The sequence below is a fragment of the Tauraco erythrolophus genome, chromosome Z, assembly GCF_009769465.1.
Source record: "Tauraco erythrolophus isolate bTauEry1 chromosome Z, bTauEry1.pri, whole genome shotgun sequence".
NCBI lineage: Eukaryota > Metazoa > Chordata > Aves > Musophagiformes > Musophagidae > Tauraco > Tauraco erythrolophus.
The window spans coordinates 10,747,121-10,773,252 of record NC_141496.1 but is presented as its reverse complement, the minus strand read 5'-3'; the positions used below and the strand labels follow the sequence as shown (position 1 = coordinate 10,773,252).

Sequence of the window (26,132 nt, the reverse complement as noted above, 5' to 3'; positions counted from 1 at the left end):
GAGTGTCGTAAAAAAAAAAAGTGAGGAAAATGTCGTGAAGCGCGGTCGGCGGGGCCTGCGGCGGAGAGAGTGACCGGGCCCGGCTCCCCGCACTTATATGCCCCGTCCCCTGGCGGCTGCCTACCCCTCCTGCTCCATGTGGGGCGCGGGCCGGGCTCTCGGCCTCTCCTTCTCCTCCTCTTCCTCCTCCTCCTTCTACTATGTCCCGGAAAACAGTTAGCAGGAAGCGGAAAGCGGCGGCGGCTGCCGCCGGCGGGCTCCAAGGGGAGCAGGTAAGCCGGGAGGGCTGGGGTGGGTGTATGGCGGCGGGGGGGGGCGGTGAGGGAACGTGCCGGTGCCCAGGGTGACCCTGCCTGGGGGTTGCCGCGGTCCGGTACCCGGTTGGGGCGGGGGTCACGGTACCTAGAGAGGGTGTCCTGGGCGGGGTGGTGGTGGAGAGGAGTAGTCCCGGCGCCGGTGGCGGAGCGTGTGTCGGTGCGATACAGCAGGCGGCTCCCCCGCGCGGCTCCGTGCCCCAGTGGCTCTCCCGGTGACTTCTTGTGTCCGCGTCCCACTCCCCCACCCCCCCTCCACCCGGCGCTGCCGCTGTTGGTTTCAGCCGTTCGGCCGATAACCGTCCGGTGCCCGCCGGCCCCGGGCTCAGCGATGCCCAGGCCCGGCCGGAGGAGGCCGAGGAACGGCGCGGTGGGTACCGGGCGGCCCCCGCGGTGTCTCCCCAAACCTGCTCCCGGTTTGGAGCTCCCGGCGTGCGGCTGTCGGGGCCGCCCTCACCCCCTTAAAGCGCTTGTCGGTTTCCTCTTGCTTCTGTAACCGCCTGGCCTCTCGGCCGCGCCGAACCCTTGGGGACCGCTTCTGATATCATCGCGGTGTTACTTCCTGAGTGAATGTCTGTTTAATTTCATGCTGCCGAAGCCCGTATCAGCATTTCTGGGTTAATCTTCGTGTGCGGTATTCCGTGGGTAATTCGGAAGACTTCAGTGTTTTGCTGGAAATGTCTTTGGATTTAGAACGGTCGTGTCTGAAGCTTGTTGTAGTTGCCTTATCTAATTTCCGTGTTTATTTTCCACAGTATGGGTGGGAACACTCAGTTCCCAAAAAGAAAAGGCTCCCACCAGTGAAAAGGTCTCTGGTGTACTACCTGAAAGGTAGAGAGGTCAGGATGCAGAATGAGTCCAGCTATCAACATGTGTTGCACGGATATGCAGCCCAGCAGCTTCCCAGCCTCCTGAAGGAGAGAGAATTTCATCTCGGAACCCTTAATAAAGTGTTTGCCTCCCAGTGGCTGAACCACCGGCAAGTGGTGTGTGGGACAAAATGCAACACAGTAAGTGCCATCTCTGTTTCTCAATTAATTATTCCACCCCTAAACGATGCGTACCGTAATCGAAGTATCTAGGCTGCCAAGGAAAATATTAGGAAGTAATTACGAGTGGAGTCGAAATCGCGCACAATTAATTTTGAATGGAAGTAATGCTTAATGATGACCCGTTCTTATCTCAAAACGTGGTACCATGCAGATGGCTGGGCACCTGAACGGGAGGGCTGTACCTGGGAGCAGCACCGGTCTCATCTGCACCAAGCAATTTACAGGGGATGGAGAGCAACAGTGGGATTGGATCTTTCTTCTTGTCCTGCAAAACGGTGCTAAGCTTGCTGAACGGTAGCTACCATGCCTGGCAGAAGTTGCTACTTAGACTCTTTTTATTACGCTTAGTCTTACATAGTTTGTTTATATGTGCGGTTCTGTGCTGATGATTATGAAAAGTTGCTGCAAAATTTAAAAGTGTGATTAAACTCCAGACATTCCTCAGAGTAGCTAGAAGTGTTGAAAGCTTAAAAAAAATGAATTTCAGAGGATTATCCTTTGCTTGTTCACTTTGTGATTTTTTTGCTTTAAATCTGTTTTCAGTGTTCGAATAACTTTTCTTGTTCACAGCAGGCAGCTCCCCCGCGCTGCTCCCTGCCCCCACGGCTTTACGCACTTCAGCAAGATTTAAAACTTCTTTAGACTCTTGAAGCGATGCTTTGGATTTGGAACGTTATAGGGGAATATTTAAATTATATCCTATGTGATTAATAAATGGAGATCGTACTTCTTAGGCAGTATTTTCTCTGTCGGAGTTAGTAGCCCAGCTTCACTGGCTGAGATTGCAATTTTGTGTATGAAGTTCTGATTGAGTTAGTGCAAAATCCCAAATTTCTTCTTTGAAGTTAGTTAGTGCTACAGAAATGAGTTGAGCATTGTAAGCAGCTCTTAAACCTCAAAGTATGTAAACTGGTGCGATTGTTTCTTTGCCTTAAGATTTTTTTTTTTCACAGAAGCTGTGCTCAGTGGTCTGACTTGCAAGGGACAGTGGTGGGTTTTTTCATTTCAGATGTTCTGTTATTATTCATAGTTACATAGTGGGAGGCTTTCATGCAGTAGCTCTTAAGAAGCAAGACATAACTGTATAAACAAAACAGTTTTTTAGCAGGAATAGGCCTGAAATAGAACCTCTCTGCCTTCTTTCTCCACATCTGATAGGACAAGGGGCAATGGATTTAAACTGAAAGAGGGCACGTTTATATTAGATATAAGGAAGACATTCTTCACTCAGAGGGTGGTGAGGCAGTGGAACAGGTTTCCCAGAGAGTTGTAGATGCTCCATCCCTGGAAGTGTTCAAGGCCAGGTTGGATGAGGCTTTGGGCAACCTGGTGTAGTGGAGGGTGTCCCTGCCCATGGCAGGGGGGTTGGAACTAGATCATCTTTGAGGTCTCTTCCAACCCAAACTGTTCTGTGATTCTGTGTGTTTATCACCTCGGCTGCTCAGCAGCCAGCACTGTTCATGGAACAGTTTACAGGAAACAAACTCCTGCTGAAACTCAAGATCTCAAAAATCTTGCTTACTTTAGCAAGATGACTGCGTGTTTTATAGAGCTGTAACAATTTTGCTGTGTTCCGTAACTCCTGTCGTTCCAGCGCCGCTGCAGCGATGATAAGCGGTGTTGTTAACGCAACCTTGCAGAAAATTGTTTGGGACCAAACAATCGCAGAACTGAAGAGGGATTGAGCCATATTGTTGTTCCCACTGCATACGCTGCAACGAGGTGTGTGCTTCCACAGCTAGGCTTAACGTTACAGATGGACCTCGTCTTTTATTTAGCAGAATATGACATACACACAGAACTAAAGGAACAAAAGAAGCTGCAAATTGATTATCGGAACTTCTTTATTAGAAGTTGCTTTATTCTTCTGTACAAAAGAAGTCACTTCAGCATTGTGAAAGATTGTATATGAGTTATGAATACTGTAATACCCTTACCTTGGCTGCCTCGCGTTCACATTTGAACAAGTAGAGTGTTCTACAACACTACAACAACTCTACACTCTATTTGTAACATTTTCTCTCTCATCTCTTGAGTAAGTGACCTCGTGCAGAAGAATTCCTTTGCTGATTCTCATACACCGAAGTTGTGGCATTTAAGCTGGGAGTAAATCTAAACCAACTTGATTGACTTTAATGGGATTTGCCGCATTGGAGTTGCACATAATTAAAGTTAATGCAACAGAAAAATATAAACCATAGCAGTTATTTTAATCAAAGCTCGAATGTGGGACTGAGAGCTTTTCGCATTTAATTTATAAATTGCCCTGGGCTATGCTGTGCCAGAAGGATTCGCTGTTTTTAATAACAAAAATATGCTCCTGTCATAGAGGAGTAGGTTTGCTTCTAGTCACTTGACAGTACTAGTCACTATAAACACACAAGAGGATATGGAGCTCTCTGTCATTTGCACATTTTTAATGAGGATTATAACTTGTTTGATTATTCGGAGTGACTTTTTGTCCTTAAAAATATCCCTGGGTATGATTGTGTATGTATAATAACTTTATTGTTCTCGTGTGGATCCTGGTGCTCGCAGTTGGCCAGCTGTAAGTTGAATATTTGGGTTTCTTAAATGTGCATGCTTTTTCTGACAGATTTAGAGTTATGGAACCTATACAAGCATTCAAGTGTCTAAAAATCAAGTGTAAAAATCAAGTGTCTAAAAATCTAAAACACAATCACCTGGGCCTCTCTGAGGCAGGATTCACGTTTGCAAGAATCTCCTTGATGTTGTATGCAATGGGCTTCTTATTTTTTTTCGAATTCAAATAAATGAGCAGGCAAACATCTGAGAGGTGCAGATGTTTAGGGTGTGTCACCACAGCATCTAAATTACCAAATGCTGATACCTGAGAAGTCTCAAAAGGTATTGTCTTTAATCAAAGTCTTCTGTTTAAGCTTACTAGAGAAACTTTGAGACTTATGTAGGAGACAGTTTAGGGCAAATGAAAATACTGAGTACAAGATTGCTGAAGTTTGGGGTTTTTTTTGCCACATCAGGAAATGATGAAGAATAAAGCAACTTCTAATAAAGAAGTTCCAGTTATGAATTTGCAGCTTCTTTTGTTCCTTTAGTTCTGTGTATATGTTCAGGACTTAATTATTTTGCTAATTGTGAAGTTAAGGATGAAAACATACAAGATTTGTAAATAATTCTCTGAATAAAAGAAGCTTATTAGTTTCCAGTTGCTTGAGGATATAGTTGCCTCCAATCTGATGGTTTTGTTTGCTTGCGTTTTTTTTTTTTTTTTCCTAAGCAGGCCTGATAGGTATATTTGTGTTTGAAAACTTCCTTACCAAATTCTTTCTTCGGGTTTCTCAGGTGTATTTTCCAAGGCACGAATGGATTGTTTTTTGAATGCTAGCTGATACCTTCTCTCTTTTTGGTAGATTTGTATGTTGGCTTCAATGCCCTGCTGTAAATCACCAGCTCTTGTTTCTTCGTAGAGACTTATAATTTGTTCAAGAAGTCCTGTGACTGTTCTGTGCATCTCATACAATTATCACCTTGTCTTGCAGTCCTGGGGTTGTAGTGGTGAGAATACCATGCACAGTTACTCTTCCGTCTATGAACATGGATTCTCTGTGGGGAAAATGATTTCCACTTGCTTTGCAAGTTAACGTATCTTCTGGTTTTGCACATGTAATGAGGAATCGAGAAGACTGCTTGTTTCCGATCCCAGGGAGAGAGTGAGACGCCATGTTCCTGCAGTTTGTAACTCTGCTCAAAGTCCACTGGACAGTGACCAAAACTCAGTGTAAATAAACCTCTGATGCCTGTAACTGATACCTCCATTCACCTTTTTTTCAGTGGCTTGTGAGTAAATAGTCAAGATTTGTTTCTTGTCCCAAGAGTATTTGGTTTTCTGTCAGCTGCACGTGATGCCTATGTCTGTCTTCAGAGCGTGGTAGGTTCTGTGCCAGGTATAGTGTGGGTGGTAGAGATGCATTTTAGCAGGCGAAGTTTTTCACTTCTCCATCCTTTGCCATCTACTGACATGTGTTAACTATCTGCTGGCCTCCTGAAATTATACATGGAGGGCAAGACACAAATAAAAACTGACAAATGTGATTTTTGGCAGTGAACAAATTCAATGACATCGAAGTGTGTGCCCATTAGCTAGTAGTGCTTTAGAGTTTTATAGCAAGGTGGAGTGCCTGATGGCATGGTCTTGTCTCTGGAAATGTGAATTCGGAGTCAGTCAGCTTGCTGGCTGCTTTTACTGCTGCTCACTTCTCAGATGTTTTCTTGATATCCTGGATTGTTTCTCTTTGGACCTTTTCAAGGAGGATGTGTAAGGCCATTACCCACTTGCGTCATCCTGTGAGTAGGTTTTGTGCTTAGTGCGTGTTCTGATCTTCACTGGAAAGGAGATATCAGTTTGATAGCTTAGTCATTAAAGGGTCCATGTTTCTTTGGGGCTTGGCGTGTGTTAGTAAACCTGTGTTGCCATAGAATGGAAGAACTTTGTCAAGCGTTTTATGAACGGAAACGAGATGTTTGCAGTCTGAATAAAATGCAAGACAGAACTGGGAAAAATGAAACAGTGGTACTCAGTGTGACCAGCAATGGTACTGGTGTAATGATACTGTAAGCATTGTCTTGCTTTTGATGTTTTTTTAGCAAAAAACAAATTTGAAGGAGAGCAATGATGTCATTTTCCAGCTTTAGCTGAGGGTGAAATTTTTGTGTAGTTGCACTGTTGCAGAATGAGATGTTCCCACCTGCGTGTTCTTGCTGGCACAGATGGGTGTGTGGCTGAGGAGTCAGCTGGATCAGCTTGCTGCTTCATGTTCAGGTGGGTTTTCTTGTACAGTCAGTTTTCACTGAAGGCACAGATATGATCCAGCTGACCTTGCAGCCACCTGAGCGCTCGTTGCTGTCACAAGGGTTGAGAGACTGGGTGGATGAGGAGGAAGCATGTGGATTCTCAAAGATTGGCTTGAGCCAGTTTTGAAAGTTCATCACCATTGATCTTTCCTAGTGACTCTGTTTTTAGCAAGGCAATGTGTTTATCTGGGGTTTCTTTCAAATATTAGTGTGAATGACAAGAACACGCCTGTGATTTCTGAGAGCAGTACGTGAAGAGCTGGAGTGCGGAGTGTATGGTGAGCACTTGCTATGTGAAGAATAAGCAGTCTTTTATGCGTGTTCTTTGTGCCTGGTAAATCTATGTCTGTCCTACTTGTGTAATAAAAACACGGTGTAGCTCAGGCTGGCACCCTTTGTTTTTATTCCGACTGATTTGTAGGAACAACTAGAAGATAAGCTGCCTGTTGATCTGCTGTTCTGTGTGCAGGGGCAGCAGCGGACGGCATGAGAGACTTCATGCTGCCTTGAAATGGCATTTCATAGGCCTGGTTTTAAATCTTGCTGTGTAAAGTCAGTGATTTCAGTTAAAGTTGTATGGAAAGGGCACTTAGATGTAATGAACTCGTAACTTTAGTTGTGTTTTTGTTTTTTTTTTTCCCCCTAAACTATTGTCTCCAAAAGGCAGGTCAGAAGATGGAAGCAGACTTGACAGAAGAGCCTTGCAAGCTGTTCTACTCATAGTATTATATGTAAGAGAAGGATGGATTTTGCAGTTCAGATTCTGGTCCTCAAATACTTGGTGTCTTCCACAGGCTTTACTTTTGGCAAGTTAATAAATGGAATTCTGTAGTTAATGAAGTGGGGCAGTTTCTTGATTAACTTGATTGTAAGCTGTTTTGAAAGGGAACAGCCACATAGTAATTGCATGGAAGTCATTTGCCAAAATGACTTCTCACCACTTCTGCAAACCAAAACAAAAACAAGCATACAGCTAGTAATATCATGGGATGTGAAAAGTCATAGCCATGAATCTTTGATCTGGCCCTACAACTGTAGTACTTAGCCATGCCTGTGTGCCTTGGTCCTCGAGTGACAGCACATTTACAAGCTGTACGAGTGAATTTCTTTTTAAGAAAAACATGGGGAGGAGGTGAATTTCTCTCTGTCATGTCATCCAGCCTGTTTCCTTGTTAGAAAGGATTGTACTGCAGAGAACACGATAGCTGAGTCTGGTCTGTTTCTCACAGATGAAGTGTGGTGCCTGGACTTCAGGCAGGTGGCTAAAGCACTCCTGGCTTGGTAAATCCTGGATATCCAATTATTAGGCATGCTAATGACAGACATGCGTATGTTTTACTAGCAGGAAGAACCAAATCATGCATGAAGCTTAAAATCAAGAGACAAATTATGCACAGTTCACTATTTGGAGGTTCGTGGAGATTTACTGCATCCAGGAAAAGGTTTTTGTGGCTGTTTTTTTGTTTCTGTATAATGAGTAGCTGCAAAAGAAGTTGTTATTCCTGCTTAGGATAAGGGAAAAAATATAATTCAACTATCAGGACTTTGTCAAGACTCTTGGGAGTCCAGGCTGCTTTGGAGTTATTTGCAGATGTGCTTATTTTAAAAGAAGCGAAGGTATCGGTTTGCTTGGAAGAAGTAGGTCGATTTCTGGTTTTACTTGGAATCCAAGTCATCGTGTGTTATGGTTTTGACTGCGCTTGTTTAAAAGCAGGCAGATATTTTGTACTTTATTTACTGCAGTGTCTTTAAAAGTCTTAAAACAGTATTCAAATTTTCTCCATTCTTAGCTAGGTGCCTGTCTTGTTTCTTAACATTTCTCCCTTTTTGGCTTTAGAAGTGTCTAAAAACTGTTGGCTTCTCCTGGCTTCTGTTTGCTGCTATTACAGCCACTACAGTCGGTGGTGCAGCGAGCAACTGCGAGCTTCTGGCTTCCTGTCTTGCCCCAGGTGATGCAAGAGTCCCAGCAATGCAGACAGTGCTTGCTTATTTTCATCTAGGGAGGTGGTGGTTGTTTTTAAACTAGTGCCAAGTTCCTTACAAACCAAAAGGAGAAGCTACTGCTGAGAACTTTACAGCTGAAACTACAAAGCCAGTCCCTTAACTGCGAAATTTCTTGCCTTAAGAGCAGTTGCTGTTCTGGTTATGGTTATACTATGTAACTGGAGGAGGAAAGTGAGGAAATAACAAAGCAATTCAAGGGCTGACAATGGATTAGAGTTGGATACAAGCAGGTTAAAGCACTGCAAGAAATATGTCCCGTTGCTGCTTCTGAGAATACCTTAACTGGGAAACTTGTTACAGGAAAATGATGTTGAGGTTGAAGATCCAGGGCAGATGTGTGACAGTCTGATACTTCAGCGTTGTGTGTTTCAAAATTCACCTTTTCAGCCCAATTATTTTAATGTTTAGCTGAAGGAATTTTGCATTAGAGTTAAGTCTTTTATTAACCTGTATCCATCACAGATGTATGTTAGAGATGTCAGACTGGAGAATGTGAAGGGGTTTTAATTTCAGTCCTCATACCTGTTGAGATGCTCTTTGAAGTGTGAATCTCCTCAACACGGAAGCATGATTTTCCGGAGTCCATGGATATCCCAAGATGTGGATGTGTTTTTCTAATTAGCAGTTCTGGTGCTAGCTTTAATACCTGCAGATGAAACCTGCAAGCCTTAATCTCAGATACTTAACTGTTGGTTTTTTAGTATTTTTCAGTAGTTGAAGGAGGGTGGAGGAGGCAATTGGGTGTTTTTGCTGAAAGGAAACAGGAGGAGAAAAGGATGTGTACTCATAGGAGACAGGGAGGATGAGGAGGAATTACTGGTCCTGATCCTGCAGTGCCAGCCAAGTGCTCATTTTCAGGGACAAGGTTAGGGCAGAGGGGCTGCTGCATGCATCATGTTTTCACCAGCTGTCTCAGCAGTGAGCTGCACTGTAAGGCTTGGGAGAAGGGAGCAGTGCCTCCCTCCTGCTCAAGCTGCTCTTCAGCTGTTGCCTGATGCCACACCTGCATGCAGGTTAAAGAACTAAAGGTCAAAATTCAGTCCCTCTACAGTCACCTGTTTGTGCAAGACTGCTGCCTACGGAGGAAGATCACTTGCAGGCTGAAGGTGATATGTAATTCTAGCCACAAAACACAAATGGCAATGCATGGATTTCAGCTTTCTCTGTAGAGAGAGTTTAATATACCATGCTTTATCAGATTTTGATTTGAGACTAATATTCTGCTAGTTCAGTACATCAGAAATAACAGATATGCTGCTAAATTTGGGCTTTTTTACTCTTATTGAGGAACAGATCTACAGTCTGTCAGAGCTCACAAAAAGCAACTTCTGTGTGTAACTTCTCTCTTAAGAAGAGAGAAGGTCTCTTTCCTTCTAGAAAGGTATGAGAAAGGATTTCAGAACAATTTCCTCGAGGTGTGTATCTTTTAAAATGCATTGACTTTACTTTTGTTGTTATTGTATTCTCCATCTTCAGTTCACTTCCAGAGGCTTTGAGAGAACGTTCTTTGGTTATAGAAGGAACAAGCTTAAGGGGCGTGTGTGTGGAATTTAATTATAATCCTGGGCTATAATTCTACATCACTTTGCCTAGTCCCAAGTCCGCTTCAGATCCTCCAGTTCCTTGCTTCTCACTTGTGTTCCCCCACAGGGCTTCATCCCCTCCATTGTACCTATTTGACTGTTAGCGCAGCTGCCCTCTGAATGACATCTGTGAAAGGATCCAGCTCAGAAGCCTCCCACATGAAAGTGGACTTCAGCAGGCAGTGTAAACCTTTGTTCTGGTTCAGACTGTAATCCTGTGGTCGTATATGTTTGAACTGACATAACTCTGGATGTAATGATGTCTGTTTCAAGAGCTGTAAGGCTTTGTAGCTGAGTTTTCTGCCAGGGGGACAGTAACAGAGAGCTCCAACTTCAAGTCTTTTCGCAGGGTGAGGTATGTAGCTGGATATCTGCTTTAGATGTTTGCATTGGTACTATATTTAATTACTATTCTCTATGTATCACCAGAAAATAAACTCCACTTGTATAAATTTATAAAGTGTCAGTTTGTCAAAGCCAAAACTTCACGGTAGGTGTCTTATCTGGGAGGCAGGAGACTTGTGCTAAGTTGGCTGGGGCTTACTGGCTCTTTTGAGGTGGGTCTGTTTCTCACTGTTGTACAGGGAAGCTGGAAAATAATATTGTTTTGTCATCGTATTGAGCAGGAAAAAGAGTTTTAGATTTGAGGGTTTTGTTGAATGGGAAACCAACCTCCCATGACAAATTTCTCTCCTCTTTATTCTATTGCTGTGGAAACCAAATGGGATGATCGAAATAAACCTGACTAATTAAGTTAATTTATTTGTTTTAAGAAGGAATTTATGCTATTTTCAGCCATACTTGCAGCATGTGTGGATTCCAACTTGAAAAGAATGTAAATTCAAAATAGAGAAGATATTCGACCATCTTATTTTCTTAACTCTTTGATGATGACTTACATCTTCTGTTTTTTTCCCCAGTTATTTGTAGTAGATGTCCAGACTGGTCAAATTACCAAGATTCCTATTCTGAAAGATCGTGAACCCGGCATGGTGAATCAGCAGGGATGTGGTATTCATGCCATTGAGCTGAACCCCTCGAGGACCCTTCTTGCCACAGGTGGAGACAACCCCAACAGCCTTGCAATTTATCGTCTGCCTACACTTGATCCTGTCTGTGTGGGAGATGTAAGTGGGAGTACTGGGTGAAAGCTTATTCTGTCACTGAGAGGAATTACTACTTTGAAGTGCTAAAGTCAGAGCAAGGTTAAGACTTGGGAGTCTGTAGTGGAGAGTGAATTTCTGAAAGCTTGAAAATACTCCCAATTAAGTTGTGTTTTTTGACAAGATGTCTTAAATATGAGTGAGTACACAAGCACGTGAGATGGTTCTCAGGGTTCCGAGTCAAATTTCTTCTTCACCCTCATTCAGATCTACTTCAGATTGCTTTTAAGCACTGAAAACATAGCAGAATCCTAAATGTTAAAGTTAAATTGTGGTGATGACCCCTGAAACTAGTTTTAGTGAAAAAGCTCTTTGGAGAACTTGAAAAGATATTAGAAACTGTTCAGATATTCCCCTTCTCCAGTACACCTTATGTATGTATTATTCCAGAGGTGGAACTTGGCTTTGAGCATTAGTTCTGAGTCTGCTACTGCTTATATTTCTGAAACATCACAAGAACTTCTTAAAATAGCCAGTCTTAAAAAGAAAAAAGGCTGAAATTAGTATAGTGGTGTCCTGTAAGCACTTCTCTCTCATTTCTCCTTTTAATTCGGGACTTCACATAGGCGTTAACTACAACAGCAGAGGTCAGGTCAGAGTTTCTGCAGTAGCAGATAACCAGCTGCAGAAAGGCTGGACTCTGAAGATTTGTGTGACTTGCTATTCATCTGCGTGCTGCTGTGACTTTGCAGCTTTTCAGACAGAAGTAGAGCCCTATGGTCTTTTTTCCCCATAGGTTTCTCACCTGCTAAAGAAAAGATTCTTCAAGTAATAGTCCTGAAAAATTAATCTGTAGGTCATATATTGTAACCATAAGGTTTTGGTTACTTTTTATGGTAGGGATCTGCGTTTGAGGAAATAGAAGTATGTAGCTGCTTTACAGAAGTCAAGAATGCTGCTTTCAAAATGGGAAATCTGTCTTTAGATTTGAGATCAATTTGTCCTGGGTCAGAGACCTATTTTGCTATCAGCTGATTGCTCTCTATTAATTACACACTCAAAATCAAAAAACGTTAAAATTACTCTTAGGTGCTTAAAATCTTGATACGGGAATCTTCTCCGTATGTTTTTAATGTAGGTCTGTTCTTTTTAAGTTTGTACTAAAAGTCAAAATGAAGAATACTTGTCTGCTTTGAGACTAATCTAGAGTATAATGGCACAGAAAAATCTGTCTTTTTTTCTTTTAGGATGGACATAAGGATTGGATATTTTCAATTGCATGGATCAGTGATACTATGGCTGTTTCCGGTAAAGTCAATTTTTTTTTTTTCCTTTCCGGAATTTTATACTGATGTACAACACTTTATAGGTCTTAAGGAAGCACCTTTATCAAGGTATTTGAAGCCATTTGGAACTAACTACTTTGGCTCTTTAAACCCTTCTTGGTCTTAGTACAGTCCTTCACTTTGTTTTATTTGTAGGACCCTGGTCTAGATTTCAATTTTCTGAAACTGGAGGGAATATTACTGTCTTTATAGAAGCTGTTGCCATGAGAGGATCTCTAAACACAATGAATTACAGGGAAGAATTCCACACCAGAAGAATAGTTTAAAGAGGGTTGTTGGTTATCAGTTAATAACTTTGGAATACAGTAGAGAAATACCAGTTGCCTGAACTCATATGAAAGACTAATTAATGAAAATTCAGTTTGTTTTGTATGTATATGCACCTGTGTGTGTATCTATGTATATGCACATATACTGTGGCAGTTGATAGGGATAGCTATAGTAAGAAAGGTCAGTTACTGACTTTTTAGTAACTAGTTGGGCAATCAGTGTAGCTTCATAAAGTATTACTTAGGTGAAGGCAGCAATACTAACGCTATGGCATTCATTTAGTAGTTTACTGTCTTTTCTGTGCTGACAGGGTGTAGTATTGTGTACAGGCAAGTGTCAATCTGCAGATGACAGAAAATTGTTAACAGTCTGATGGGAGTGAGATGCTTGAATTATTAGTTCAGTAAGTTGTTGTTTTGTTGGCTTTTTTTTTTTCAACAAACAAAAAGCTAAGCCTGGAATTTGATTTTGAATTTAATATAAAACTTGATTCTTGCTAGTCTCCAACCCAAATATCTGCCTTAAAAAAATGCCACCTAGTAAGCTGGAAGAGAACAGCAGAGATGATTATAGATATCCAAGGGAAAGGTAAGGACCTGGTGGAATAGAGGCACAGCATGTGAGATTGACCTGTGTTGCTCTCCATGTTTTCTGCATGCTCCAGGTTGGAGATGCAAGCAGAAGACTGCCATGTCCTCTATTGCATGATGCTTACAGCGGGATGTAGGGTCTAGTCTCCAGACTTGAGACACCTGGGAGAAATTATTGAAAGCAATTAGCAAGTCTGATTGCTAAACCGAGTTCTTCAGAACTTTGCTGATGATCCTAATCAGGAGAAAACAAAGACAACTAACTTCTGATGTTGTTTTAATCTTACAGATTTCAATTACATCTGTATCTGCAAGTGTGAAGCAGAAATATTGGAACTCTAAACATTGAGGGTATAGCAAATACTTTTATCTGAATTAAGAAACTAAGTCCAATTTTTTTATGACTTTCTTGGGGCATGTTACATGCCGCAGGAAGAAAAAAGGGCGTTTGTTCCCATGGCAGATCACACCGATCATGTCGGCTGAGGTTTGAGATTTGGCAGTATATATTCTCACTCCTATCAAAACTGTTGAAAGAGCACAAAGAGGACCAGGGGCTTGATAATTCTTCTTGCTTGCGTTAACTTCAACAAGAACAAGGCAGGGCTCTTGTAAAACCTTCAGCAGTGTATTTCAGTAGTCCATAAGCATAAGATTAAACTCCTGACTAAACGGCCGTAGCTGAGGGAGTGTGCATCAGTCCACTCAGGTTGTGCTGACTGGACAAAAAGATTTCCATGGCAGAAGCTTCAGATGGGATCAATAATTCCCAGAACAGCTTGAGCCTGGGGTAACAATTGATGCTGTCCCTGACTGCAGGGCTAACCAGTTGAACAACACACATGAACTTTTTCCCCTGCTAGGGCTGTTAAAATGGACATCTTAGAATCATAGAATCATAGAATGGTTAGGGTTGGAAGGGACCTCAAAGATCATCTAGTTCCAACTCCCCTGCCATGGGCAGGGAAATCCTCCACTACACCAGGTTGCCCAAAGCCTCATCCAACCTGGCCTTGAACACCTCCAGGGATGGGGCAGCCATAACTTCTCTGGGCAACCTGTTCCACTGCCTCACCACCCTCAATGTAAAAAATTTCTTTCTTATATCTAACCTAAATCTGCCCTCTTTCAGTTTAAATCCATTGCCCCTTGTCCTATCACTACACACCCTTGTAAAAAGTCCCTCTCCAGCTTTCCTGTAGGCCCCCTTTAGGTACTGGAAAGCTGCTTTAAATTCACCCTGGAGCCTTCTCTTCTCCAGGCTGAACAGCCCCAACTCTCTCAGCCTGTCTTCATAGCAGAGGTGCTCCAGCCCTCTGATCATCTTCATGGCCCTCCTCTGGACTCGCTCCAGTAGGTCCATGTCCTTCTTGTGTTGGGGACTCCAGAGCTGAACACAGTATGCCAGGTGGGGTCTCACGAGAGCTGAGTAGAGGGGCAGAATCACCTCCCTCGACCTGCTGGCCACACTGCTTTGGATGCAGCCCAGGATACGATTTGCTTTCTGGGCCACCTGTGCACATTGCCGGCTCATGTTGCGCTTCTCATCCACCAGCACTCCCAAGTCCTTTCCCTCAGGGCTGCTCTCAATCCAATCTCCGCCCAGCCTTGTAAAGTATGTCGAGATGTTTAGAAATTCTGCTGCTGAGTGTTCAGCCTCCATAACAAACAAGATTAGTGCCATTAAAAACCATCAGCATGTAAATTGACTGGCAGGATGTAGTGTCACGTGCTGTTTACTGCTATGCAGTGCCTTTAGGAAGCTCCTTTTGTATTTGGCCTTAGCAGGTGATAGTGGCAAATGACTGAATCCGTCTGTGAGGAGGCAAAGCCATCTCTGCTGTGCTGGACCACCCGTACTGCAACAAGATGTTTTACTTAACTGTCTTTGCAGCTTACTCCCTATGATGTACCAAAGCCTATAAATTTAATAGGCTGATGTAGATATTTTGGTTTTCCTGGCATCTTCAAGAAATGACGTATTTCTTATGCATTCCCTGTGAGAGAACAAGGGATGTCTTTTTCACATCGTGTAGGGAAGAAATGGAGGTACATGTCAAATCTGTCACAGCTGATTTTGGTGGAAGCGAGTTGTTTAAACATCAGAGGGGATGGGAATAAGGCCTTGGATTCAGCCTGTGCTGTTCTACAAACCAAAGACATTCAGCTTTCTTCAGCCAGTATTGTTACTTTTATTATTCATGTTTTGGATTAGTATCTTAAAATTCAGTAGAAAAGTAAGATGAGTTCCTATGTTACATTCTTAAACCGCGTGCAACCTTTTTTTTTATAAAAATCATGTAAAGAATAGATTTTACACAAATTGGTACAAATTGTGGTGTGAAATAGTTGTTTCTCTTCAGTTCATGAATGAGTGTGTGCATATCCCTAAGCATACTTGACCCAAAAGTTAGGATTCAACTGGTGTGCAGAGAGCTGGTCCACAGAGAGTCGGGATGTTTGTTTATTCCATGTCTGCACAGGGATGCGTGCTAGGTGGTAATTCCACAAAGCTGTCACACCAGCACACGGTGACTAACACACGGTGTACGTTCTAAGTGACAGTTACCAGTACTTTTACAGATAAGCTCAGTTATTCTCCTTACTGTTGGTCTTGGCAATGTCCTGTCTTCATTAAAAGTTACAGTATCCTCTTTTTTTACTGCCTGTGTTCAGAGAGGAAGGGGTTTTTCCCTACCCGCGGGCCAAACCATGCTATAGGATCGTTCCTTCCAAGTTGAAGTGGTTATCTCTTGTGTTAGTCATCCTCTTTTGTTCCCTTGTGCTTATCTTGGTATTTCCTTGTTTGACAGGTTTGTGGTGTCATCTTGTTCCTCTCCTCAGGGTTATCTTACAGAGTTTGAGTAATCCCTTCTGTTTTGTCTCCCTTATTTCTCGAACATACTCACAGATATCAAGTTGACCCGAATTGCCATAAACCCAGCTGAGTTTTTTTGAGGTTTTTATATTGGCTTAACAGACTGTCAATCTCAGCCTTGGTAAACCAGGCTTAAGGCATAGGCCATTCAATCACCTCTGTGTTTATGATTGTGATTGTTGTACAGGATTGTGTTTTTTGGTGCACCTTAATCAGTTTGAAAACAGATGAGGTGATCCAGCTGTTTGGAAACCATGTAGACAAACCAGTTGACAATGAGTTCACAATGAGAAGAACTTTACAGTTCAGAAAAATCATGGTTTTGTTAATTAATAGATAAGCACCAGCAGTCTGTTCCATTAGACTAAATTAATAGTATCCTTTCTTTCTTTCAGATCCTGTTGTTTATTCCTTTTTTTTATAAAGGGGACTTACGTGTAGGTGAAATGGACTATTTATTTATGGACTCTTTATTCAGGTTCCCGGGATGGCTCGATGGGTCTCTGGGAGGTCACAGAGGATGTGTTGTCCAAAAGTGATGCCAGGCATAATCTCTCTCAAGTTCCTGTCTATGCCCACATAACACACAGGGCTCTGAAGGATATCCCCAAGGAGAACACCAATCCTCACAACTGCAAAGTCCGAGCGTTGGCTTTCAACAATAAGAACAAGGTCAGTAAGATAAGCAAGACAGCTGAGAAGTCCTAAAACTGTCCATATGTATTGGAAAAAGAAAAAAGTAATCTAAATCAGAAATACCAGAGAAGCAACCTAATACTTTCTTCCTTGATCCTTTTGCATCCTTCTCATACGAGATGATCGTCTTTATCTGCTACGTCTGCCTCAGCCCGAAGTGCATGGAGAACTCCAGCAGAAAAAAGCCCATAAGTTTTCAGAAAGAACAGTTTACCTGTGGGTTTAATTTTAGATTTGCACCCTAAGGAGGAGGGGGAATTGTTTACAAGAAGCAGATGAAGCACCAAAACACCTCTTGCTGCTTTCCTTCCCTGTCCTTGAAGGCCAGCCAACACTCAGGCAGTTCCTGTTCTGATGGCTGAGTTGTTACTGGATTGCTCAGCAAGTGACACAGGGCAGGCACCAGTGCTTGCTTTGGTGGTGTTTTGTCAAACAGTAACGTTAACCTCCCACATGCTGATCTCTCGTTATCACTAGTAGGAGTAGCAATTCATCCTCCACTACTTTTCTTTCTGCACTGAAGAACAGAGAAGGTCTGAATGCTTATGGCACAGTGCTCCTGTGGGCTTTATTTTTCACTATAGCTGTTAATTACTGCTCTGTGATGGAGACTTCAAATAGCTTTTTCAGTAGATTAGTGCCTGGAAAGAAATGTTTGTACCCCTCCACACAAACCCAGCACATGGGTCAGAATCAGCGTGGGAGCTGCTGAAGAGAATTGCCAACTCTAGCTTGTACTGTCTAATAATTATTTGGTTGTCTAACAAGGTCTATACTTTTTGAAGTTATTTTTGGCTGTTTACTCTTACATTAGTTCTTGCTCGGCACCGTTGTGCTGTATTGCATTCTATCAAGATGGGTATAAAATGAAGATTTAGCTTGCTAAGCACATACAGGATTATGGATGAGTTCGATCTGGAGTATGCAGCCTGCCTGCTAGAGAGTGAGTTTGTAAGGACATCTGTAATACAGAAACTAACTCTCTTACTTCCTTTTTTAATAGGAGCTGGGAGCTGTGTCCCTAGATGGATATTTTCATCTTTGGAAAGCAGAACACACGCTGTCAAAGGTGCTTTTCTGTTTGCTGTAAAATTTCAAAAATTACGTAGCAGTTAAGGCTGTTCACTATTCTTCATCTCCTTTAAACGCTTGAAGAAAGAGCAGCAGTGTTTGTAAAACACTTAAGTTTTATGTAAAATGAAATGTCCTAAGAATTAGAACTTGAGGAGAGGAACTCCCAACTCCCCTTATTTTGGAGAGTGGGAGCTCTCCTCAACTTTCTGCCAGTTCTAAGCGAAAGTGACCTGTTGCTTAGAGTATGATGGGTACTTGATTAGCAGTGTCATAAAGGAAGTGGCACCTAATTTAAGTGTAATTGCAGATCAAAGCCAGACATACTTATGCTAGTGTATGAGGTAAACCTTTTCAGCTGAGAGCTGATGTCTGTGAACACCTGCTGAAGATGTAATAGCAGCTTAGAAAGATTTAAAAAATTTGCCAGAATGTTAATTGTGCTTTGCATAATGCTTGGCTTCAGTTTGGTTCAGATGAGGCATCCCATCTTCAGGTTTCTTTATCTGAGTCAGGTTAGTGCTTCTCTCTTAAAGCTCTATTTTTGTGGTCAACTTATTATAGCTGTATTTAGGTTTTTTTCCCCTGCAGCTTCCTTGAACATAGCTTACAGAGTTGTTCTATGGACATCTTGCTCTTTTCTCATAATGAGTTGATTTTTATTTCTCCTTTTCAGTTACTTTCCACAAAGTTGCCATACTGCAGAGAGAACGTATGTTTGGCTTATGGTCAGGAGTGGTCAGTGTATGCAGTAGGATCACAGGCACATGTCTCCTTCCTGGATCCCAGGCAGCCTTCTCACAATGTCAAATCCGTCTGTTCCAAAGAACGAGGCAGTGGTAAGAAACTTGTCAAAGGCTGCTTCAAATGTTTTCCTTGCTGAAGTAGTTATTAAGAATGTGGTAGATGAACTTTTAATAAATAGGAAGAGTTTTTCATGTGATAGTCTAAATCATTAATAGAACATATAGGTTTTGCTTTTATGACAGTATTCCTTGAGCAACCAACAAACCAAACTTAAAAGCAACTCTGAAATCTAATGAGACAACATTAGTGCTTTTATGATCAACTGAATTGTACACCACCCGAATATTACTGAACTACACACTGAAAGTGTGCATTTTACTTCTGCTGATTTTTTTTTTTTTTTTACTTTGTCTTATTCTGGTTTACTTCATCTCAAAGCAAATGCAGTCTTCATACTACTATTAATACTCTATTTGTGCATTTTTCTCTGGGAACGTTAAAGCGTGTTGTCTGCTCTGTGCTGTCATTTTGGAAGTCTATGCTGTGAGTGAATGCTTGCTTTGTAATTTTAAAGCCATGAGTGAGACTCTTAATTTTCAATGTGCATTTATTTGCTTTAAATACACAAAAGCTCACTCTTAAAAAAAAAAAAAAAAAAAAAAAAATTGAGATTTGAGTGCTGTTTTCCTTTCCTGATGTGGATGCAGTATGTCCCAGTGAACCTTACCCCAGGGCCAAGTGTGAGGGCTTGCGGGGCGCAAGGTCCTGTAAGCTTCTTCCTACACCCTTATTTTCAAGCGTGAGAAAGCACTGTGCTGTGATGCCCGTTTTAGACCATATTAATTGCTGACTAGTGAGTTCCAGTACTTATTTAGCTTGGCTCTAGGTGTCATCTTTTCATTGGGCAAGTTATCAAAAGAGAGAATGTGTGTAGGGAAGGATTAGGAAAGTTTTACTTACGTGGTTACTGGAGTTTGAACAGTGCTGCCTAGATAAATGCCAGGGTCTGCTTCTTTCAGATATGGGGGAAGCTTCTATAATACAAGAACAGGTGCTTCACGACCAGCTCATGTCGTCACCTGAACACCTTGCCAGCAGCAGCCCTTGTCCTGACCCGCTGTCAGTGGCGGCTCTCTGGAGGTCCTTGGCACTGTCACCCTTCAGTATCATAGGAAAGACATACCAAGACCCTGGAGAGCAGTGGCTGGTGGTGAAAGCTCCTGCCTTGAGTGTGTGATTGTCCCAGCTGGGGGATGACTTTATGTGTAGGTAGTACCTCTGGAGCACCTCCAGTTCACCTCTGGAGAAAGCCTTTGTTCAGTGCTGTTTTCTGTTCTGCGTAGTAGGCAGATTTTTTTCTTTTGCATGGTGGTGGAAGCACTTCAGTAATATTAATTCCCAAGATAGTGTTTCAACTTTCTATTGATCTCACTAGGACTTGGAGCAGTACAGCATCTCTAGAAGGTAGGCTGTTTACTGACTTGTGGACTAAAATCTGGGTTGACTTCTCGGTGCTTTGAAGTGTTACCTGAATGAGCTTTCAGCTTCCAAATACACCTACTGAATGTGTAAAGTCCACGTTAACTTCATATCATTAGTGTTGTACGCAGAGGCAGGTCAGAGAAAGGTTGTCGCTTAGGAAGACTGGAACTGGGGCTGTTTTTTTACCCAGTGTAATTCTGTCTGCTATACATTAGAAAGTAGCTAATGCTTTTTAGTGCATCTTGTGAGTGTTGCTTTTCTTAAAAGCTGTACAGGGAAGTACAGTCTCTGGAGTCTCCTTATCTGCAAGAGCATATGCTTTCTGCTTGGCTGGCATGCAGTGCTTTGTCCTGAGCCCTTGACTTTATATCCCAAAGGCAGCAATGTTAAGGTAGCGGACTGACCTTGCACAGCATGGACTCCATGTCTACTCCATGTGTAGGACATGCTACTGGCTCTTTGTTTCCTTCTGGGATTTGTGAAGCTTCCTTACCTCTCAGGAGAGGGACTCAATTTGCTGACTCAAATAGCACCGGTCCACAGGTGGTAGAGTGCTGGCTATGTTGGAGAGCTTACCACAACCACTTCTAGGCACAGGTTGTGCTTTTAGTTTGATGGGAATGATTAATCTGAGGTTCTTCAGCCCCTTGGGTGCCAATTTTGAAGTGCTGTTCTTGAAAGCCTGTTCTAAGCATCCCTTTAGTACTTGGGTGCATCATGGATTCCTTCAGTTAATTTTTTTTGATTAGAGAAAGATCCATAGTCATTCTGCATTTTATAGCTTTTTGTTAATAAATTGCATTGAAAGGTGTATATACCAGCTGCTTTCATACTCCATCACCTGTTTCTGTTAAATAAGTGTTCTGCTGAGTTGCTTGTCAAGACCTCTTTTGGAGAAAAAATGAGAATGTCTCCTTGTGCCTCTCTCCTCTTACCAAGTGACTGCTCTTGCTGGTTGCAGAGGGCTTTAAGCTTTCTGCATGTGTTTGCCAGAGCCAGGCCCTTGTAACAGCAGGGGGGGATGTCTCCAACTGGCTCAGATGCACTTGTAGTTCTCTGAATTAAAATGGAGATTCTTATATGAATCTCGTCAATCTAATTCAGCAGGTGTGAGACCTGCACAGTGGTTTCCCACCTATAAACCAAGACTTGACACCTGGAGCAAGACAAATTGGCCTTGCCTGTTGGAAGTGTGTCGCAGGTGCTGGTGACTGTGGACGTAACATCATGTTGCGGAGGTGGAAGGATGAGGATGTGTTTCTAGTTAGGACTCTGTGCAGAGGGAAAGGGGAAACTCCCTGACTGCATCCACACCTCAAGCGTCTGCTGTTACCTGTCTTGCTGGGTGTATTCCAGTGTTACAAGTCTTGTGACGTTCAGGCCGGTGTGGTGCAGTGACAGCAGCTGGCACATGGATGTAGCTGGCATAACTCACTACTTTTCCCTTCCTGTTTGAATGCTTGTTTACACTGTAGTTCAGTGGTACTTTAAAGAGGGCTTGAAAAGCCCTGGAGTTTATAACCTGGCTTCATGTTGTACGGGAAGAAAAAGCATAGATGTGGTGGGGTTTAATCTGCGTAGAAGATGTTTGGGGTTAAGTGCTTAACACAAAACAAACCTTTTGCACAATAGAGATGAGATGACAGGACACTGTGAAAATTGCAAATTCCTCCATAGAGAATCTGGCCAAGGCTGTTTCTCATTTAGCTGAGGCTTCAGATGTATGTTTTGTGAAAACAAAACGTACTCCTTATACTCGATCTAATGGCATAACTGAATTGTGCTAGAATGTTTTGTTTGGACAGAAAACTTGCTGTAGCTTCCCATGTGCTAGCATAAGATGGCGTTGCGTAGGTTGTAGGATTCCTTGTCTGTTTTCACTGCTGGCTGAAGTGCTGAAAGTGCCAGCTGCAGAGAATAAGGTGTGCTTGCATGAGAATATTCGAGTGGAGATTTCAGAATTATTTAAGTGCCTGATCTATCTTAGCAGTGAAGTGACTAGTGATTGTTACAGTTATGCTTGCTTACAGACAGCCTCTTGATCCACAAAATGCCCTTGGTGGCAGCTGGGACAGTAATTTTTCTCATGTGGTCACTTACCATAGGTTGGCAGGTAGCTAGGTAGGGTGTGAGCCCCTGGAGGAAACCAATGTGATGTTCTTTCCTCTGCTGCCGTGCACTCAGATGGTGTGTTCACTCAGAGGCTTGGGACAGACAGAACAAAGCTGTTCTTCATCCTAAATGGCTTATGATCTTTGCTTATCTGGAAGAGCTGGGGTCTGCTGAAAATGAAGCCTCTTACTATGCACCGTTGGTATAGCTGACGTCCTCAGAGGGGGAGGGAAGTAGTACAGCTGTTGCAGCTGTTTCAGTAGCGTCAATGGGATTTATCTGCACTACTCCATAGCAGTGGGGAAGTTTGTGTTGTGAACTCTAGTAGGTTGTTCCTCTCAAAGTATTAGGCATCAAGCAGCAGTACTGCAGAGCCAGAGCATCCATCTTCCTTACTGTGTTGCGTGTCCCTTCTCTGTTTGACAGGTATTCGATCGGTGAGCTTCTATGAACACATCATCACAGTGGGCACGGGGCAAGGCTCCTTGCTGTTTTACGATATCAGAGCCCAGAGGTTCCTGGATGAAAAGATCCCACGTGCCTGCTATGGACAGAAGCAGAGATTAGGAGGAAGTGAAATTTTGAAGTTGGCAACTGGGAAAGGCTGGCTGGTGAGTGGCTTGTAGCTGTAGGCTACCCTTCACACGGGAGTGCCGAAGGGCTCGAGAGCCGCTGCTTTTTGTAGCAATGGGAGCTGCTGTATGAAATGCATCCCAGCAACGTAGTAATCATGTAACCCATAACCGTGATCACGAAAAGCAGCAAGTACTGCAGAACTGCTTTCTACAAAAGCGTTATGAAGGAGCATTGAATGGTTGCTTGCTTGAGTCTAAGGCATACTGACGGCTTCTTTCATGCGCTAATTCATAAATTAACTAGATTCTAGGTCTTTATATTTTCTAATGTAATCTAACTTACAGTTTTTACAACCTCTAACAAAAAATACAGTGTCTTCCTTCAAAAACGTCCTACTCTAATGTGGTACTCAAAGTAAGAGAGATTTAATTTAATTGTGTGCAATTTTAGAAACTTTGGCTTCCTGAGATAATGCCATGGCAGGCACTTGAGTTCAATTTCCTGTATGTTATCAAAAAGCAGTTAATGGCTTTGTGTTACTTCTCTCCATTATCTTTTGTATCATTGTGATGTAACTTTAAAAACCAAGGAAACCTGGTATCTTCCCTACCCTTCACCTTTCCCCCTCCAGTGTTTGGCCCCAATGTCCTCAGAAAAAGCTTCAGGACAAGTCTGGTATCTTCAAGTTGATCTGCCTGAAGCTTCAGGGAGTATTAACAGAAAAGATCCTTTTTTAGGCTCTGGAAGCTTCCTTCTGCTTTTGTGAATTGAAGTTTTGGATGTTTGGCAACAATAACAATCTGAACTTTCCTTTAACAGAATCATGATGAAACCTGGAGGAATTATTTTTCTGAAATAAATTTCTTCCCAAATGCTGTTTACACCCACTGCTACGACTCGTCTGGAACGAAACTCTTTGTGGCAGGAGGCCCCCTTCCATCAGGACTTCATGGGAATTACGCTGGTCTTTGGAGCTAGTGACGTCTCTTTATAAATGCTGATCTTGACACAGATTTCCACTCCTTTTCCTTTTTTTAACAACAGAATTGTGTGATGTCATTGATTTCTGATTTAAATGCAAGTTGTTTTTTGGCAGAGTTTTCTGTTGGTCTCCAACAGTTTTGTATATCTTTTTGAAACAGTTTTTTGCTTTAACCACCTTGATCCTTTATACGAAGGGTTTTTGAAATCCCTTTTATTGTATTTACTCCAAATGACTCTTCCCCCGCATTTAGGCTATCTCGGCCATGTGCCCCCTCCCCTACTTTGCTGTGAGGTAGGATTCCTTTCTTACGGAGTGGTTGCTCCTGGGCTTTCTGTGAAAGTCTAGGGGCTGCGTGTGTGCAGGTACTTTGTGTCAGTTACATTACCTGGAGTGAGGACTACTTGTAATTAAAAAATATTAAAAATATTTATAAGAGGAAAAGCTACTACTTTATCTGCAGAGCCTGGCCCTGGCCTGGGTTGATCTTATTTTTTAAAAGTACAAGTCTAATGACACTGTTTATACGTAGAGGAATCCGGTAATTTTGAGCTGTACTCATTGGAGCCCAGGGACAGATTCCCCAGGGTTATTGCCCACCAAGCCTGAACTGCAGAAGCACAGGAGTTTTCAAAAGTGCATTTGTATTTGCATTGTAGTTTTCAGCAGTGCCAGGAGCAAAAATTGATCTGTTTCTTTTCTGCCTGTCCTAGATATCAGCTTGCACAACTGGAGTTTGCGCAGGCTGTTCTGCAGCGTGGCTACTGCAGGGTGACACAGGGTAACCTTACACTGAGGGCCTGCAGAGGTGCTGAGGGGAGTTGGGGGCTAGGGCATGAGTGTTCTTGTCATTCAAAGTGAACTGAATCTATCCATTTTCCAGATGAGCCAAGTTTCCTGAGTATGCTGCTGCAGTAGCTCATGGGTTCTTCATAAACTGCCTGAAACCCAGGACCGTTTTTTGTCCCAGGTTGTGGAAACTTCCCTTTTTAGTTGTTCTGGTTTGCTATCTCCTCTAATAAGCCAATGGAATAAATAAACTGTTTTTTTTCTCCAAGGTTGAAGAGTTCTTCTTGAACTTGTCTTATGCAAGCCAGAAGCTTTCCGTGTAGCAAGATAACTTGCTGTTAGCTCACGTTGTGCTAGCCTCTGCTGTCATCCTGCTTGCTATAGGAGAGGTTTAGTCTTTCCCCCGATCACCTGCTGCCTCTGCATTCAGACTCCCTTGAACTTCGTGTGGGACTGGATGGGGTCAGTAGGTCTGTTGCACTTCAGGTCCAGCCATAAAGCGTGTGCATTCCAGGGTGATGATCTTACATGACACTCAGCTGAAATGCAGGACTCCACGGTGTTCCTCCTAGCCTTTTGGCAGGCACCAAACTCCGCTTGTTACTGTTTCCTCTGCCCTGTGCTGGGATGAATGCCTTTCCCCTGCCCCTGTCACCAGTGGAGCAGAGTGTACCTGTACCTCACTGCTTTGGGGCCAAATGGGCAGTTGGCTGAAGTTGAGAAGAAAGACAAGGCTGGGACATGCTCTGTTCTGTCTCTGCTGGAGATCACAGCCATCACTGCAGAGTAGCTCTAGTCCCTTACACAGTTCCTGCCAGACTACCTAAAGCTAGTATGCGTGTGTCCTTGCTATCCTTCTCGGCTTTGTGCTCAGTATCTTCATCAGTAAAGCCAAGCAATGAGGCTCAGGCTTAATTTCCAGTTGGTAGTGGAGACTTGGATGGAAATCATGCAAGGAGTTCAGTTCCCCCCCATCTGGATGGAAATCCTGGCAACAGAAGAGCTCTCCCAGATGTGCACCTGTCCCAAAAGTGTGATTTACTGAGACTGAGCACTTGACAAACAGATGTTGTGGCATTTCATCATTCTACTTCCCTTATGGGTTGGTTGCTCAAACTGAATCAGTTCAAGGTACTGTTTGTGGGGCTATTCAGGCTTTTCTCTGAAAAGGAGCAAACTGTATACCATGGAGTAGTGAAGGAGCTCTCAGATTTTATTTAGAGTTATTCATTGTTTTTTAAAGATGTAATGGTGCCTGTGGTGTTCTGTGATGGTAACATAACTGCTTTGGTTATTTTAGGGGGTTTGAGAAGTGAAGTACACAGAAGAACAAGTCTTGGTGAAGTATGGCAGGATGTATATTTCTAGGATTACTCCTGCAGCTACTATGTAAGGTCACTGTGTCACTGGGAACATGTTCTGTTTAGTTTTTTTTCATTTGGGCTTGGTTTGAGCTGCTGCTTTTTCTTTTTTTTTAAACAAACTGCAGACTTGAGTCTACTTAAGTGTCCTCCAGTTCTTCTGAAACAACAGTTACTGGTTAGGTACTTGGTGTCACCAGTGCCAAAGGAAAACTCCTGATCTGGAAATCCTAGCCCTGATGTTGATTTATTAATTGAAGCATTATCCAGGTCTGGATGAGGGGGCGAAGAGGGTATTTGTATGGACGGAGCTTCAGCCTCCAGACACTGAGGCTGATCTTTC

At 42.8% G+C, this 26,132-nt stretch overlaps 1 protein-coding gene across 2 annotated transcripts; it reads left to right on the top strand.

Moving 5' to 3' along the window:
• The first annotated feature begins 69 nt into the window (after positions 1 to 69).
• On the top strand, positions 70 to 25,765 carry DCAF12 (DDB1 and CUL4 associated factor 12). Of its 2 annotated transcripts, none has more exons than XM_086628856.1 (9): positions 70 to 272; positions 1,070 to 1,324; positions 10,707 to 10,913; positions 12,137 to 12,197; positions 16,452 to 16,645; positions 17,673 to 17,738; positions 18,417 to 18,579; positions 22,508 to 22,692; positions 23,477 to 25,765. In XM_086628856.1, exons 1-9 carry the CDS (start codon positions 201 to 203, stop codon positions 23,633 to 23,635), a joined length of 1,362 nt encoding a protein of 453 aa, XP_086484982.1. In that variant the 5' UTR covers positions 70 to 200; the 3' UTR covers positions 23,636 to 25,765. The 2 variants fall into 2 exon arrangements, with proteins under 2 accessions (XP_086484982.1, XP_086484981.1); XM_086628855.1 differs by having other exon boundaries at positions 18,393 to 18,579.
• Positions 25,766 to 26,132: the final 367 nt, after the last annotated feature.